Source organism: Selaginella moellendorffii, unplaced genomic scaffold, assembly GCF_000143415.4.
Source record: "Selaginella moellendorffii unplaced genomic scaffold, v1.0 SELMOscaffold_25, whole genome shotgun sequence".
NCBI lineage: Eukaryota > Viridiplantae > Streptophyta > Lycopodiopsida > Selaginellales > Selaginellaceae > Selaginella > Selaginella moellendorffii.
In genome coordinates, this window is record NW_003314286.1 from 961,953 (window position 1) to 973,541 (window position 11,589).

At 46.7% G+C, this 11,589-nt stretch overlaps 4 protein-coding genes across 5 annotated transcripts in view; 2 read left to right on the plus strand and 2 right to left on the minus strand.

The window, feature by feature from the left end:
• LOC112347956 overlaps positions 1 to 2,491 on the plus strand; it is a 3,951-nt gene extending 1,460 nt beyond the window's left edge. Inside the window, exons 2-3 of the mRNA XM_024679750.1 lie at positions 350 to 474; positions 594 to 2,491. Of these exons, the coding sequence (XP_024535518.1) occupies positions 350 to 474; positions 594 to 2,491 (2,023 nt within the window). The remainder of the gene's footprint in view (positions 1 to 349; positions 475 to 593) is intronic.
• Positions 2,492 to 3,897: 1,406 nt separating this feature from the next.
• Positions 3,898 to 4,770, plus strand: LOC9636711 (DELTA-actitoxin-Afr1a). The gene has a single exon (XM_002974537.2). It carries the CDS (start codon positions 3,955 to 3,957, stop codon positions 4,615 to 4,617), a length of 663 nt encoding a protein of 220 aa, XP_002974583.2. The 5' UTR covers positions 3,898 to 3,954; the 3' UTR covers positions 4,618 to 4,770.
• Positions 4,756 to 5,256, minus strand: LOC9636712 (maf-like protein CTC_02076). The gene is made up of 2 exons (XM_024679751.1): positions 5,074 to 5,256; positions 4,756 to 4,956 (listed from the first exon to the last, which is right to left on the minus strand). Exons 1-2 carry the CDS (start codon positions 5,254 to 5,256, stop codon positions 4,756 to 4,758), a joined length of 384 nt encoding a protein of 127 aa, XP_024535519.1.
• A 2,288-nt stretch (positions 5,257 to 7,544) lies between these two features.
• LOC9637245 (MADS-box transcription factor 6) lies at positions 7,545 to 11,041 on the minus strand. 2 transcript variants are annotated; one of them, XM_024679604.1, is made up of 14 exons: positions 10,499 to 11,041; positions 10,372 to 10,407; positions 10,092 to 10,288; positions 9,872 to 9,928; positions 9,771 to 9,789; positions 9,655 to 9,716; positions 9,572 to 9,596; positions 9,457 to 9,518; positions 9,300 to 9,396; positions 9,206 to 9,244; positions 9,117 to 9,149; positions 8,935 to 9,044; positions 8,564 to 8,876; positions 7,963 to 8,479 (listed from the first exon to the last, which is right to left on the minus strand). In XM_024679604.1, exons 3-14 carry the CDS (start codon positions 10,274 to 10,276, stop codon positions 8,138 to 8,140), a joined length of 1,344 nt encoding a protein of 447 aa, XP_024535372.1. In that variant the 5' UTR covers positions 10,277 to 10,288; positions 10,372 to 10,407; positions 10,499 to 11,041; the 3' UTR covers positions 7,963 to 8,137. The 2 variants fall into 2 exon arrangements, with proteins under 2 accessions (XP_024535371.1, XP_024535372.1); XM_024679603.1 differs by having other exon boundaries at positions 7,545 to 8,479; positions 10,092 to 10,407.
• Between the last annotated feature and the right edge of the window lie 548 nt (positions 11,042 to 11,589).

Here is an 11,589-nt window from a genome sequence, read left to right on the forward strand (position 1 = left end):
CTTAGGGGTTGAGCAAAAAGTGGGAGTCCCGCTTTTTATTTTGGCCCTCGAAAGCTTATTACAGCGGTTTGGACTTACATGGTTGTCAAGGGGAGGGGGTTATGAAAAAAAGCGAGCCTGGCGATGGGATGGGGCGCTACTATCGTTTCAGTGACTAAATTTTTCATTTTATTTTAGTCACTTAATTATATATTTGACCAATCTCACTCACAACATTTATATATTTTATTCTTGATTGACTTGGGGACATGCTAGCTTTGTGAATGGCATCTATGACACTCAGCCTTTGCACTTGATCCAAGTGCTCTATATGTTCAGAATATTCTCATGCAGAATATTCTGGTTTTAGGGCGCACGGCATCACACGACAATCCAGCCAGGGCGCACCATTTCAGGGCACAGCAGCAGCAATCCAAGGCAAACAAGCATGGCGCAGCAATCCAGCATACTGCGAAAGCATCCTTCTTCGCGATGGTGGGATGAGGTAAGTGTTCTTGAGAGCAGGGGGCATGGCCACAAATTATGGTCATGCAAATACTGCCCAATGGTGAACAAACTGAGTGGTGTTGATCGTGTGTGAGCTCATCTATTAGGAGAAGGCCTAGGCAGCAAGGATATTGTGAGTTGTCCTCTCATCCCAGGTAATAAGAAAGCGGATCTACTCAATATGCAAAAGGTTATTGATTCCGAGAAAGGGGCAACGGGGAAGAAACGGCCGAATGAATCTGGTGGTGCTTCTATGAGAATGGATGGCAATGTCCAAGGATTTCCACCGGTGGTATCATCCCAGTCAAGTGGAAGTGGCTGCAGTTCCCTGTTTTTTAGTAAACAGAGTCAAGTCCATATTGTTGATTCGATGGATCCTGAGCGGAAGAACCGAGTTGATGTGGCTATCGGAAGATTTTTCTGGAATGAACACATTCCATTTGTCAAGGCTCGGTCACCTTACTTCCTCAACATGATACAGGAAGTTGCCAGGCATGGTGTGCCTTATGCACCACCAAAATATGATAATCTCCGGGATAAGCTTTTGGTGAAAGAGAAACGATTCATTGACATTGAGATGGCGTCCTTGAGGAAGCAGTGGGAGCAGAGGGGTGCAACCATATGCGCAGACGGGTGGGTAGATAGGAGGAATCGGCATATCATGGGGCTTGTGGCATATAGTCAAGGACAAGGAGCTTTTTTGAAGGCTATCGACATTTCCTTAACAGGAAAAACAGCTGAAAATACTCTGCACTGCTGGGAAGAAGGCATTAACATTGTAGGTGCAGAGAACATTGTCATGGTTGTGACCGATGGGGAAAATGCAAACAGAGCAGCAGCAGCACTTTTGCAACAGAGGTACCCGAAAATTCAATGGGCAGCATGTTTTGCCCATTGCTTGAACAATGCCTTGAAAGACTTCGGTGTACTTCCATGGATGGCAACACTTCTGGAGCGTGGAAAGTCTTTGGTGATCTTCGTTAGAAACCACTCTCATATAGTGGCACTGCTGGTGGAGTTTACTCACAAGCGATTGCTGCGTTATTGTGATACCAGGTTCGGCTACAACTTCATTATGATGGAGAGGCTGGTGGAGCTCCGAGAAGCTTTACAACAGATGTTCGTATGCCCTGCGTACAGAGCAAGGCCTGAGTCGAAGTCGAGAGCAGGAAGGGACAGTTATGCAACGGTTTTTGATGACAGTTTCTGGCAACAGGTTAAGGACATGCTAGAGGTGTCCAAGGATGTTATGCTGCTTCTTCGTGTTGTGGACAGTGATATACTTGCGATTGGAAAGATATATGAGTGCATGAACAGGTTGGATGCAAGTTTAGAGGAAGGACAGTCGGATTATGGCAGGTACAGGGAACTTCATCAGATCATGTCTAATAGGTGGCATAAGTATCACTCGCTCATGCACTCGGTGGCGTACATGTTGGACCCCGAGTTTCAGGAGTATGAAAAGCATGCTAACAGAGAGGTCATGAAGGACTGGAATGCTTATCTGCTGGCCATGTTTACATCCAGTGAGAGGGATGTGATACGTGATGAGCTTTTAACTTACCGGAGGATAGGAGGCATTTTCAACTCATATGATGCTAAGGCTGATCACACTAAGAGGGGAGCTGTACGTTGGTGGGAGGACTATGGTTATGAAACTCCAGCTCTTCAAAAGTTGGCCATTCGAGTTCTAAGTCAGGCATGCTCGTCGTCCTCGGTGGAGAGATTGTTCAGTACTTTCGAGCATGTTTCTTCAAAAAAGAGGAACAGACTTACCATGGACAGGACAGCGGATCTGGTTTTTGTGGCTTGCAACACCAGGTTGTTAACCTGCAAAAATGATCGTGATTACGACAAGTTTGTAAGCTACAAAGTCCTGGAGACAGTTCCTCATCCTGAAGACGAGCTTGAGTCAGGACAGGAAGAGGAAGATGGAGATGATGTCGAAGATCGTGAGGTCGAAGATCATGAGGTTGAAGATGACGATGAGATGCAGGATATTTGAGTAGTTTAAAAGTGTGAAGTAGTTTATGTGCAAATAAAAATATTAAGAATAATATAATAAAATATAGCATATTCCTATAATAATATAATAAGAAATAGAATATAATTTTTAAATAACATATTCTTAGAATATTCAGTAGAATATTTGTGAGCCATCGTGGGCCGTGATCGTGTTCCGTGTTCGGGTTCCTGAAATCTGAGGCTCGTGTTCGTGTTCCGTGTTCGTGTTCATAACTATGCTAAAGGTACTATTGATATATTAATTTGTCACACTAAAGCTATATTCATTCACCTTTGTCTTATGAGTAGTCTAAGACCACCTATACCATAGTTTCATCTCCCCAAAGATTAGGGCATCCAGTCGTCCCATAATCACACTTGAACATCATTAGAATGCTTAAAGATATGTGAAACACTTTTCCTCAATATCCTTTCTTTGATTCTTATTAAGTCTCTTTTCATCAAAGGTTGTACTTGCCAACTAAGTCCTATTGACCTCTGGGCCTTCCTTTCCATGTGACCATATCCTTGGTCATTACAGAAGAGGATTGTTCTTTTTCTTTTCTACAGTTTGAGACTTTGGGACAATATTTCGCAACACCATGGCCTAACACGAACTTTGTAAGTACTCTCTAAATGCTTTATCCATGTGGCTAAAGTAAAGTTTTAATGAGTCATGCCAAATATTCAAGTAGGCAATGCCACCCACACTTGGATTGGGAGCATTGACAATTTGATTTCCCAAGGGAGCTAAAATTAGGTTTTGAACACTTCATTAAATTATTCTACTTGTCTATCCATATTTACTCTAGCTTTGGACTCTTCAATAGTTATATAATCACTCACTATGTGAGTATAAGCTTTCCTAGTCACACTAACCTTTCCTGGTCAAATTAATTTTATTGGAATCCTCCCCTTATTATCCTTTTGGAACTTATTAAACCCCTTAGTGTTTGGGAGATAATTACTTTAGGCTTTCACCCTTGGACTTAAACTCGAACTCTGACTCAAACCCAATTCCAGTCCTAGTCTCGGTCTTGGTCCTGCTCTCGGCTCTAGTTTCGATCCCGATCTTAGTCTTGGTCTCGGACTTAATCTCGGTCCCTATTTTGGACTCTTTAGATTTGGTTCTGACACTTCTATGTGTCACAACACTTGTCATGTGTTAGTCCTACCAATGATATTAATGTACTTGTATCACCAACCCCACAAAGAAAATGACAGTTGACCACAAAGGACATGTCTGTATTTGTCACCAGCTGGCAACAAACATACATGTATCACCAACAAAGAACATGTGGCCTTCAATGTCTGTAGCTGGCAACAAACGTGCACGCCATCGTTTTGGTAGCCATCTGGATCATTTATAGAGGAAGTCAGTATTTGCTTACTTCCCTCCCTGTGTGTGCAAATTTCTGTGTGCAGAAGTGTGTGAAGGAAGAATAGATCCTAGTGTAACGTGATATGGCTGGGAGGTGTAATCAAGGAAAGGGTGAGATGGATGTAGAGGAAGCCAGTGATGAAATGGCTGCAGAAGAGAGCTCTGTGGTCACTCACGAAGAAGAGAAGTCTATTGCTGACGAAGAAAAAGGTGCAAGGTCTGTAACTGCAGTCGTGGTGGCAGGACTGGGGCTTGGATCTTCGGTTATCAACAGCATCCTGAATGGGCTGGGTTCAGTACAACGCAAGATTGTAATCTCGTTTGCCAACAATACTGGCCATCAGCTCACAGCTATAGGTGTATATTTCTTTTCTGGAACAGCTGACAATGGACTCCCTGGTGCTATTCCTGATAAATCCACACTCGGCTTTGGAGCTCGCAAGACAAGGGGTCCTGTGGCGAGAGGCACTGTTGGGGTTATCACTTATTATCTTTCAGCCGAAAATCGGACAGCCGCAATCATGTGGAGTGTCCCGTTTGACTACAACTTATATTCCAACTGGTGGAACTTTGAATTGCGAAATGGGAGAGTTTCCCCCTCAAGGAGCTTGTTCAACGATCTCTATTACACAGATTCTGCAATTAAGGGTGATAGCAACTTTGTCTCTCGCTTTACTAATGGACGGAAGTTTGAGGGGTCTATGGGACACTCTGGTACTCCAGTTCTGGATATAACACTACACTAAAATATTTTGAAGAGAAAGAGGAATATATCAACTACAAAAAATAAAAAATAAAAAACTGTATTAACTAAGTATAATATATAATATTTTATTAGGTAGTTTATTTTGCTCATCGGCAAGGGGAGGAGGCGTGGAGACTACTCACCGGTGGATTGGGAAGCCAACGACGTTGTAGAAGCATCCATTGACGGACTTGACGAGTGAGGCGCCCACGTCCTGCAAGGCATTGAATGAATTACGAAGGTGATAAGGAACCTGGATGCCGTAACAGCCAGCTTTGTCCATGGGCTCCCCGGTCGCGATGTATGCTGTGATGGTAGCCTCGTCCAGATTACCAAACTCCTTCAGTAAGAAGAGGGGAAAACTCGAGAGCTCGAGAGCACGCTAACTTATTTTACAGAAGTCTCCTCGTAGAATGATCTTAACAATGGTGCCTGTCCGAGCGCGAGATCGAGAAACCTGGATTGAAACGAGGGCCCGACAGAGATAGGGAAGCAAATCTAGAGAACCTGTGGCATGCGGCAGGAGAATCACAACTCCTGTGTAAACTTTGTGTTGTTGGCCGGTAGAAACTCCGTTTTTGTGTGAGTTGCAAAACGATAGACAGGCGTCTTTCACATTGCGAGGCTTCTCCACAATCATTCCCTGCACAGCGTCTCACGCCAGGGATGAGAAAAAGAAAAGACATTTCTTACGTGAAGCTCCACGACTGTGTCAGCTCCAACGATTAAATCCACGTTCCTCTGGCTCTCGAGCTGAAAAACGAAAGAACTCAACTAGAACCCCAGGAATAGTGACAAGATGACGCTTTTCTGTTCTTACTTGTATCAATCTCCTAGAAACTTCAATGGTTTTGTGAGTGGCGGTCTCCGCAGCATAATCTGTCACAGTGCTTGTAAGCAAAGCGCCACAAAAATATTTTCTCACATCAGCAGTGGCATATGCCGGATTCCCGGAGTCGCCATCGGCAGCAATTATGAACTGTTTCTTCAGGGTTTTCTCTAAGAAGTGTCAATCGTTGTGCCTCAATAGTGGCATGGATCATTTACCTGTGTCAAAAGTAATCAGTGCGTTTGCAGGTTTTGTCTGGAGTTGGAGAGTCTCATCGGGAGTGGAATGCTCCACAGAGCTCTGAAATTTGCCTGCCACTAAATATCTAGAGGAAGACGAGACGAGGTGGCTTCTCGCTCCGCCCCGTCTCGGTGCAAGAAGCTCTCTCAAAACTCTAGATGAGATGAAAGGAGGGTGGCCATGGCAAAAAAAATATTTATTTTTATTTTTATTTTTTGCTCAAATTCTCGTTTTTGTGTAGACGACTGGGCTCTTCCTCCTTTGCATTTTTCCCCAGCTCGCTCAATTCCCACAGAAAATCTCGTCGGGAATGCCCTACATACAGGATTCACAGTTCGCAGTGATCGGATCCAATCACTATCTGGATTACCTGTTTCGTGCTCCGCCGCCACCTTGGTGTCGCCCTGGGCATAGCCCCGCCATTGAAAGATCCGCTGCTCCAAGCCCCTGGCGCCATGGTGGCGCCGCTGGGGTCTGGCCGGCGCTCCCGTTTGCTATTATTCCAAGTGGTGGAACTTTGAAATTGCTAAATGGGAGAGTTTCCCCCTCAAGGAGCTTGTAGAACGATCTCTCTGCAATTAAGGGTAGATCCATGCCACTGTTGTTGCGACCTCGCAACCGTTGACACTACTTGATCTAATACCCTGAAGAAACAAAAAGAAGTTTAAGAAAGAAATGTAGTGGTTTTGCAAAACCTTGTCAGGTCCGATCGTCTTACATGAACTCCCGTGGCGAGCAACGTCGGCACACAAAGTTACACGGGAGTTGTGATCCTCCTGCCGCATGCCACAGGTTCTCTAGATTTGCTTCCCTATCTCTGTCGGGGCCTTGTTTCAATCAAGATTTCTAGATCCCACGCTTGGACAGCCACCATTGTTACGATCATTCTACGAGGAGACTGCTGTAACATAAGTTAGTTTGCTCTCGAGCTCTCAAGCTTTCCCCTCGACGGTGGAGTTTGGTAATCTGGACGAGGCTACCACCCATCGCGACCAGGGAGCCCATGGACAAAGCTGGCTCTTATGGCATCCAGGTTCCTTTGTCTTTTCATTCCTCGTCGCAGTTAATTCAATGCCGTGCAGGACGCGGGCGCCTCCGTCGTCGTCGTTGGCCACCGGTAAGTCTCTCTACACCCCCTCCCCTTGCGTAGATCTTCATACAATCAATGCGTTTGCAGGTTTTGTCTGGAGCTGGAGAGTCTCATCCGGAGTGGAATGCTCCGGGAGAAGAATCCAGCATCGACAGAGCTCTGAAATTTGCCTGCCACTAAATATCTAGAGACAGGCGAGACGAGGCAACCAGCTCTCTAAGGGTGTTGAAAGGGTGGCGATGCTATCCCTTTCGCCGGGGACGGGAGGGTTATTGTTTTTGCTCAATGGTTTTCTCGTTTTCGTGTAGACGAAAGATATCGTCTCTCGTCATGCATACAACGCCTCGTCGTCTGCTTCCAGGCGCTTGAATTCGTGGCCTGGCATTGGCTTTTTGGACTTGCTTGCAGCACACTGCAGAATCTTAGAGAAAGTCCACACCACGCAATAATGGAGAATATGGGCATGATTCTGTGCAAGACAAAAACAAGGATTCAGCTTCGGCAGCAGCAGCAGTAGGTAGCAACAGGAGCAGAGCAGAATCACAAGAGGAGTTGCCCACCGACTCCTTTTTACCACTCATTTCATGAAGAATTCAATCTTTCCCGTGATTTTTCTGATTTAAATCTTTTTTGTTTTCGAAAAAACAGAGGGAGAGAGAGAGAGAGAGAGAGAGAGAGAGAGAACACTTATTGTTTCAACATATCATCCGACGAACAAAACTGAAATTCTTCTTGCTGCTGCTTGCTGCCTCCTGCCTCTCTCGCCAAACATTTTTTTTTTTCCTCCTCCTCCTCCTTCCTTGCCTAGTCTCTTCTTGCGGCCGTGCGTTCAAGCTCAACAACGGTAAATTTATCCTCACCTACATATTGTGCTTCCATGCTGCTGCTGCTGCTATTTACACTGCCTGACTGACTGACTGGCGCGTTTGCCTCCCTGGCTCCCACTCCCAAGCTTTTTGTTTTTGCTCTCTTTGTCCTCACTCTCGCCACTAAATACACCGAAGTTATTCCCCTCCCTACTTTCCTGGAGAGCGAGCGAGCGAGCGAGCGAGTGAGAGAGCATTTGAATCCATCCTGAACACCACCACCATCCTTGCTGCTGCTTCCTTCTTCTTCAGCTTCCCTGATCGTCGTCGTCACCAATCAATCATCCTCCGTCAGTCCTCCAGTCCAAGTCCTCCTCTTCGTCGTCCTGCACTTAACTATTTTCTCTAGCTCTTTTTTTTTTTTCTTTTCTTTTCTTTTCTTTTGGCGTCTTCTTCTTCTTCCCCCCGTCCCGCAACACCGTCTACTAGCTAGCCGCCGATATGGTATCTGTTGTCTTGTCTGTGAGAGATCAAGTTTGAGTTGGCCGTCTCGTCGTCAGTTCTCATAGCTTGTTGACAGTGTGAGCGAGCTCTGGCTGGTGCTGATCGGTGGTGCCGACACCTGCGCATGCGGCTGCTGCTGCTGCTGCTGCTGCTGCTGCTGTGGCTGTTGCTGTGACGCGTTGGCAGCACCGTCCTCTTCGCCACCACCAGCGCCAGCGCCACCAGCGCCACTCCCGCACATCACCTGTTGCCCGCAGAGCATGTTAGACGAATCCAAACCGGTCTCGCCAATGCCGTGATGGCTGCAGTCGAACGAAACCATCATGTTGTTCTGGGTCGAGTCATTGCCAGCTCCACCTCTGGAGAAGTTAGAATCGGATATCGCCTCTTGTTGCTGCAAGAAACCGATTCACACGTAAGAATTTAAGCGTCCAACGCTGTAGACGAAGATACCAAAAGAAACAAGAGCTATACGTACGCCAGGGTAGAAGCTTGGGTTTTGCTCCGAGTTTCGGTAAGCGTTCCACACGGGTTGCATCTCCGTAGAATCAAACACGAGAGACTCTTTGTGCTCCTCCTCCTGCTGTGGGATCAAGTCCGCCTTCTCCTCCTTGTAGATTGTTGGCTGTGTCTCCATCTCCTCATAGTAGAGAGGGAACATCTTAGCCTCCGACATCATGGCTTGCTGCATCCCAAACGGGGACTTCAGCTGCTGGACTTGATTCATTCTCATCTGATTTGTATATGCTTGGGACATCGAGGAGCTGGGAGAGCTGGCATCTCCATTGTCCCTGCACAAAGGAGAACAAGAGCATTCGATTCGACTGACAGATAAACGTCACAAAATACCTTCTCTGGGGAAAGAAACTGAGCTCATTGTACTGCGAAGCACTGTCAGACCAAGAGGATGGAATCTGAACATCTCCCATCGACCCGTTAGGAGCCATCATAGGATACATCTATGAAAAACAAGTTACGATGAAAGAGAGAACAAAAAAAACGCAACGGAATGTCCAACGAACTACACACACCTGTTGCAGTTGACCATAAGGTACCACTTGGTTCTATAAATGGGAAAGGTTAAAATGGTGAAGACAGAAGCATAAAAACAAACGGGTACCTGCATCATGCCTCCCATACCATGGTTTTGCAGCTCTTGCTGTTGTCAGCAGCATGAGAAGTTTAGAAAGAGAAAATTACGGCAGAACACAGACCTTGCGTGTGCGTATCTTCTGTAGTGTAGATTTCAGGCACTCTTCGAGCTGCAAAAGCTCCTCGATCCCGAGACCTCCAATGTCGCCTTCGAAAAAACTGCAGTCAAGATTACACAAGTAAACAAAGCGACGAGCCGGAGAACTATAGCCGCCGTACCGCAATCTTGTGCGCAGAGCCTCGTTCTCAAACTGAATCTTGGAGACATCCCTGTAGTGAGCCTGAAGAGGCGCAGGTGTAGCAAGCACAGAGATGAGAATCATAAAACACTCACCACCAGGCTCTCGTAGTTTGAGTTGCTGCAACAGTGGAATTAGCAAAGCTGGATTGGAATTAAATTCATTAAATTAGGATTACCTTGTCTCCCCGTTAGTTATCTCAGATCCGCTTGGATAAGATCGTCGAATTTTGTTAATGATCTGTTACCGTGAACATACAGTTAAAACATCAATATCGCCAGTACACCGACTTACTTCTTCAGAGTCAAGCCGCCTACATGACAACAAAAGAAAACCACACGGAACAGCATTAGAGTCATAAAAGAATGCACGGAAGAAGGAGAGCTGCGAGAGACCTTTTTGTCCTTTCATTTTCAGGAAGGGAAATAAAGCGCAGGATTATCTCCTCAATCCTGTAGTTCAATCATTGCACATATAAAAAAGATCTTCAGAAACGAAAGACGATGGGAGGTGAATTGAGCAGCCAAAGGATAATCGATCGGGAAAGTAAGAAGGAAAAAGAAAACCGAGCAAAAAAGGTGAAGAAAACGAACCACAGGAGCCTCTCTCGCTTACCTCCCGTCATTGGGATGAATACTCAGCTTCCCAGCCGGAGAGAACATGATCAAGGCAACATCAGTGTCGCACAGCGTGGAGAGCTCGAAGGCTTTCTTCATCAGCCCATTCCTTCGCTTGGAGTAAGTCACCTGGCGTGCCTGGTGGTTCTCGATCTTTTTTATTTCCAGCTTCACCCGACCCATTGTTTCTGTTCTCTGGCAACCGTCAACCATTTGACATTAATGTCGTGCCCGTCAATTGAGAGCGCATCCGCTCGGTGAGTGAGCTGAACTTTTACCTTGGGATGGGCCTCTCCAATCTGGGACTCGACACACTGCAAACACAGCCATTGCTACGCTTGTATAAAGGCAAGAAAGGAAAAACGAAAAGAAAACGAGAGAAGGAAGGAAAAAAAGACACAGTACCTTACAAGATCTAAACTTGCAGTGCCGATCCAAGCCCCGATCAAAGCTCTCTCCTCCTCTAAGTTCTCCCCTATCCTGATTTTCCTGTCGCGATCCTTTTGGCGCGGGGCCCGTCTTCGGTGTTGCCAGGTGCGATCGCCGACCTGTCCTTGTTCCTAGAGCTAATCACTTCCAGGCAGTGTCAATGCGAGCTGTCCTCCTCCTCATCTTCCATGAGCAGCGCCGCAAGATCAAGAACTACAATCGCATGCCAGCCGCTCCAAGACGACTGCTGCTCATTGGCAGCGATCCCGCGCTCCCAATTCTGCCCGATTCGACCTTTCTTTTTCGATATTTCGGGCCTGCCAAGCATACAAGAGCCGAGCTGCTAGAGAATGACAAACCCCGGCATTGAAATATCGATTCTTGGCGGGGCGAATCCAGCGCCGGCGCGAGCGCCTCACACCGCCATAGCTGCCGCAGCTCGTGGAGGCGCGCGCGATCGATCTTCTTCCCGGGGCACGCTGCTGAGGTGTCGGCGCCTCGACCGGAAGAACACACACACAAGAGAAGAGAAAAAATGAGAGAGGAGAAAATTAATCGACCTACGCAGGCAAACCAAAGCAAAACCAAATGGGATGAAATGGAGAAAAAGCCCCCTCTTAAACCTTGGGGCCCCAAGGGCAGTCCTTAGCAAAGCCGCCCTGTGGAAATAGCCTTCCCCAATCAGGCGAGGCCACATCACTGACAATAGCTGCCCCCGTTTCTCACCGCGGTGTGAAAATGCCGGGTAAGACGGTAACCACCAGATTTTACCACGCCGGAGCCTGTGGGACCGGGTCGTCGACGGCGACTAAATTGGGAAAAAGCGGGGCCCACGTCAGCGTCTTTTGGGACGAAGGGGGCCATGCATGCATGCATGGAAAATTTGTTTTTACCGCGGCCGCAACGCTGGGCATCCCGCGGCCATCCAAGCGCCACCACGTCCATGTTAACCCCAGGTAAAAACCACCATGACCTCCATTCATCATCATCCACCATGGTAAACTCGGAGAAAGCAAGAAAGCGCCATAAATCTTACTAACATCAGTAAAAACTTAAAAGTGAAAAAA

Bases quoted from the DNA above. Each gene is read 5' to 3' on its own strand.
- LOC9636711 (XM_002974537.2), top strand. From the start codon at position 3,955: ATGGCTGGGAGGTGTAATCAAGGAAAGGGTGAGATGGATGTAGAGGAA.
- LOC9637245 (XM_024679603.1), bottom strand. From the start codon at position 10,306: ATGGTTGACGGTTGCCAGAGAACAGAAACAATGGGTCGGGTGAAGCTG. The intron at 9,597-9,654 runs GTAATCCTAATT...CCACTGTTGCAG, and splicing joins ATAACTAACGGGGAGACAAG to CAACTCAAACTACGAGAGCC. The intron at 9,150-9,205 runs GTACCCGTTTGT...TCCCATTTATAG, and splicing joins GTATGGGAGGCATGATGCAG to AACCAAGTGGTACCTTATGG.
- LOC9636712 (XM_024679751.1), bottom strand. From the start codon at position 5,256: ATGATTGTGGAGAAGCCTCGCAATGTGAAAGACGCCTGTCTATCGTTT. The intron at 4,957-5,073 runs GTTTCTCGATCT...TTCTTACTGAAG, and splicing joins GGGCCCTCGTTTCAATCCAG to GAGTTTGGTAATCTGGACGA.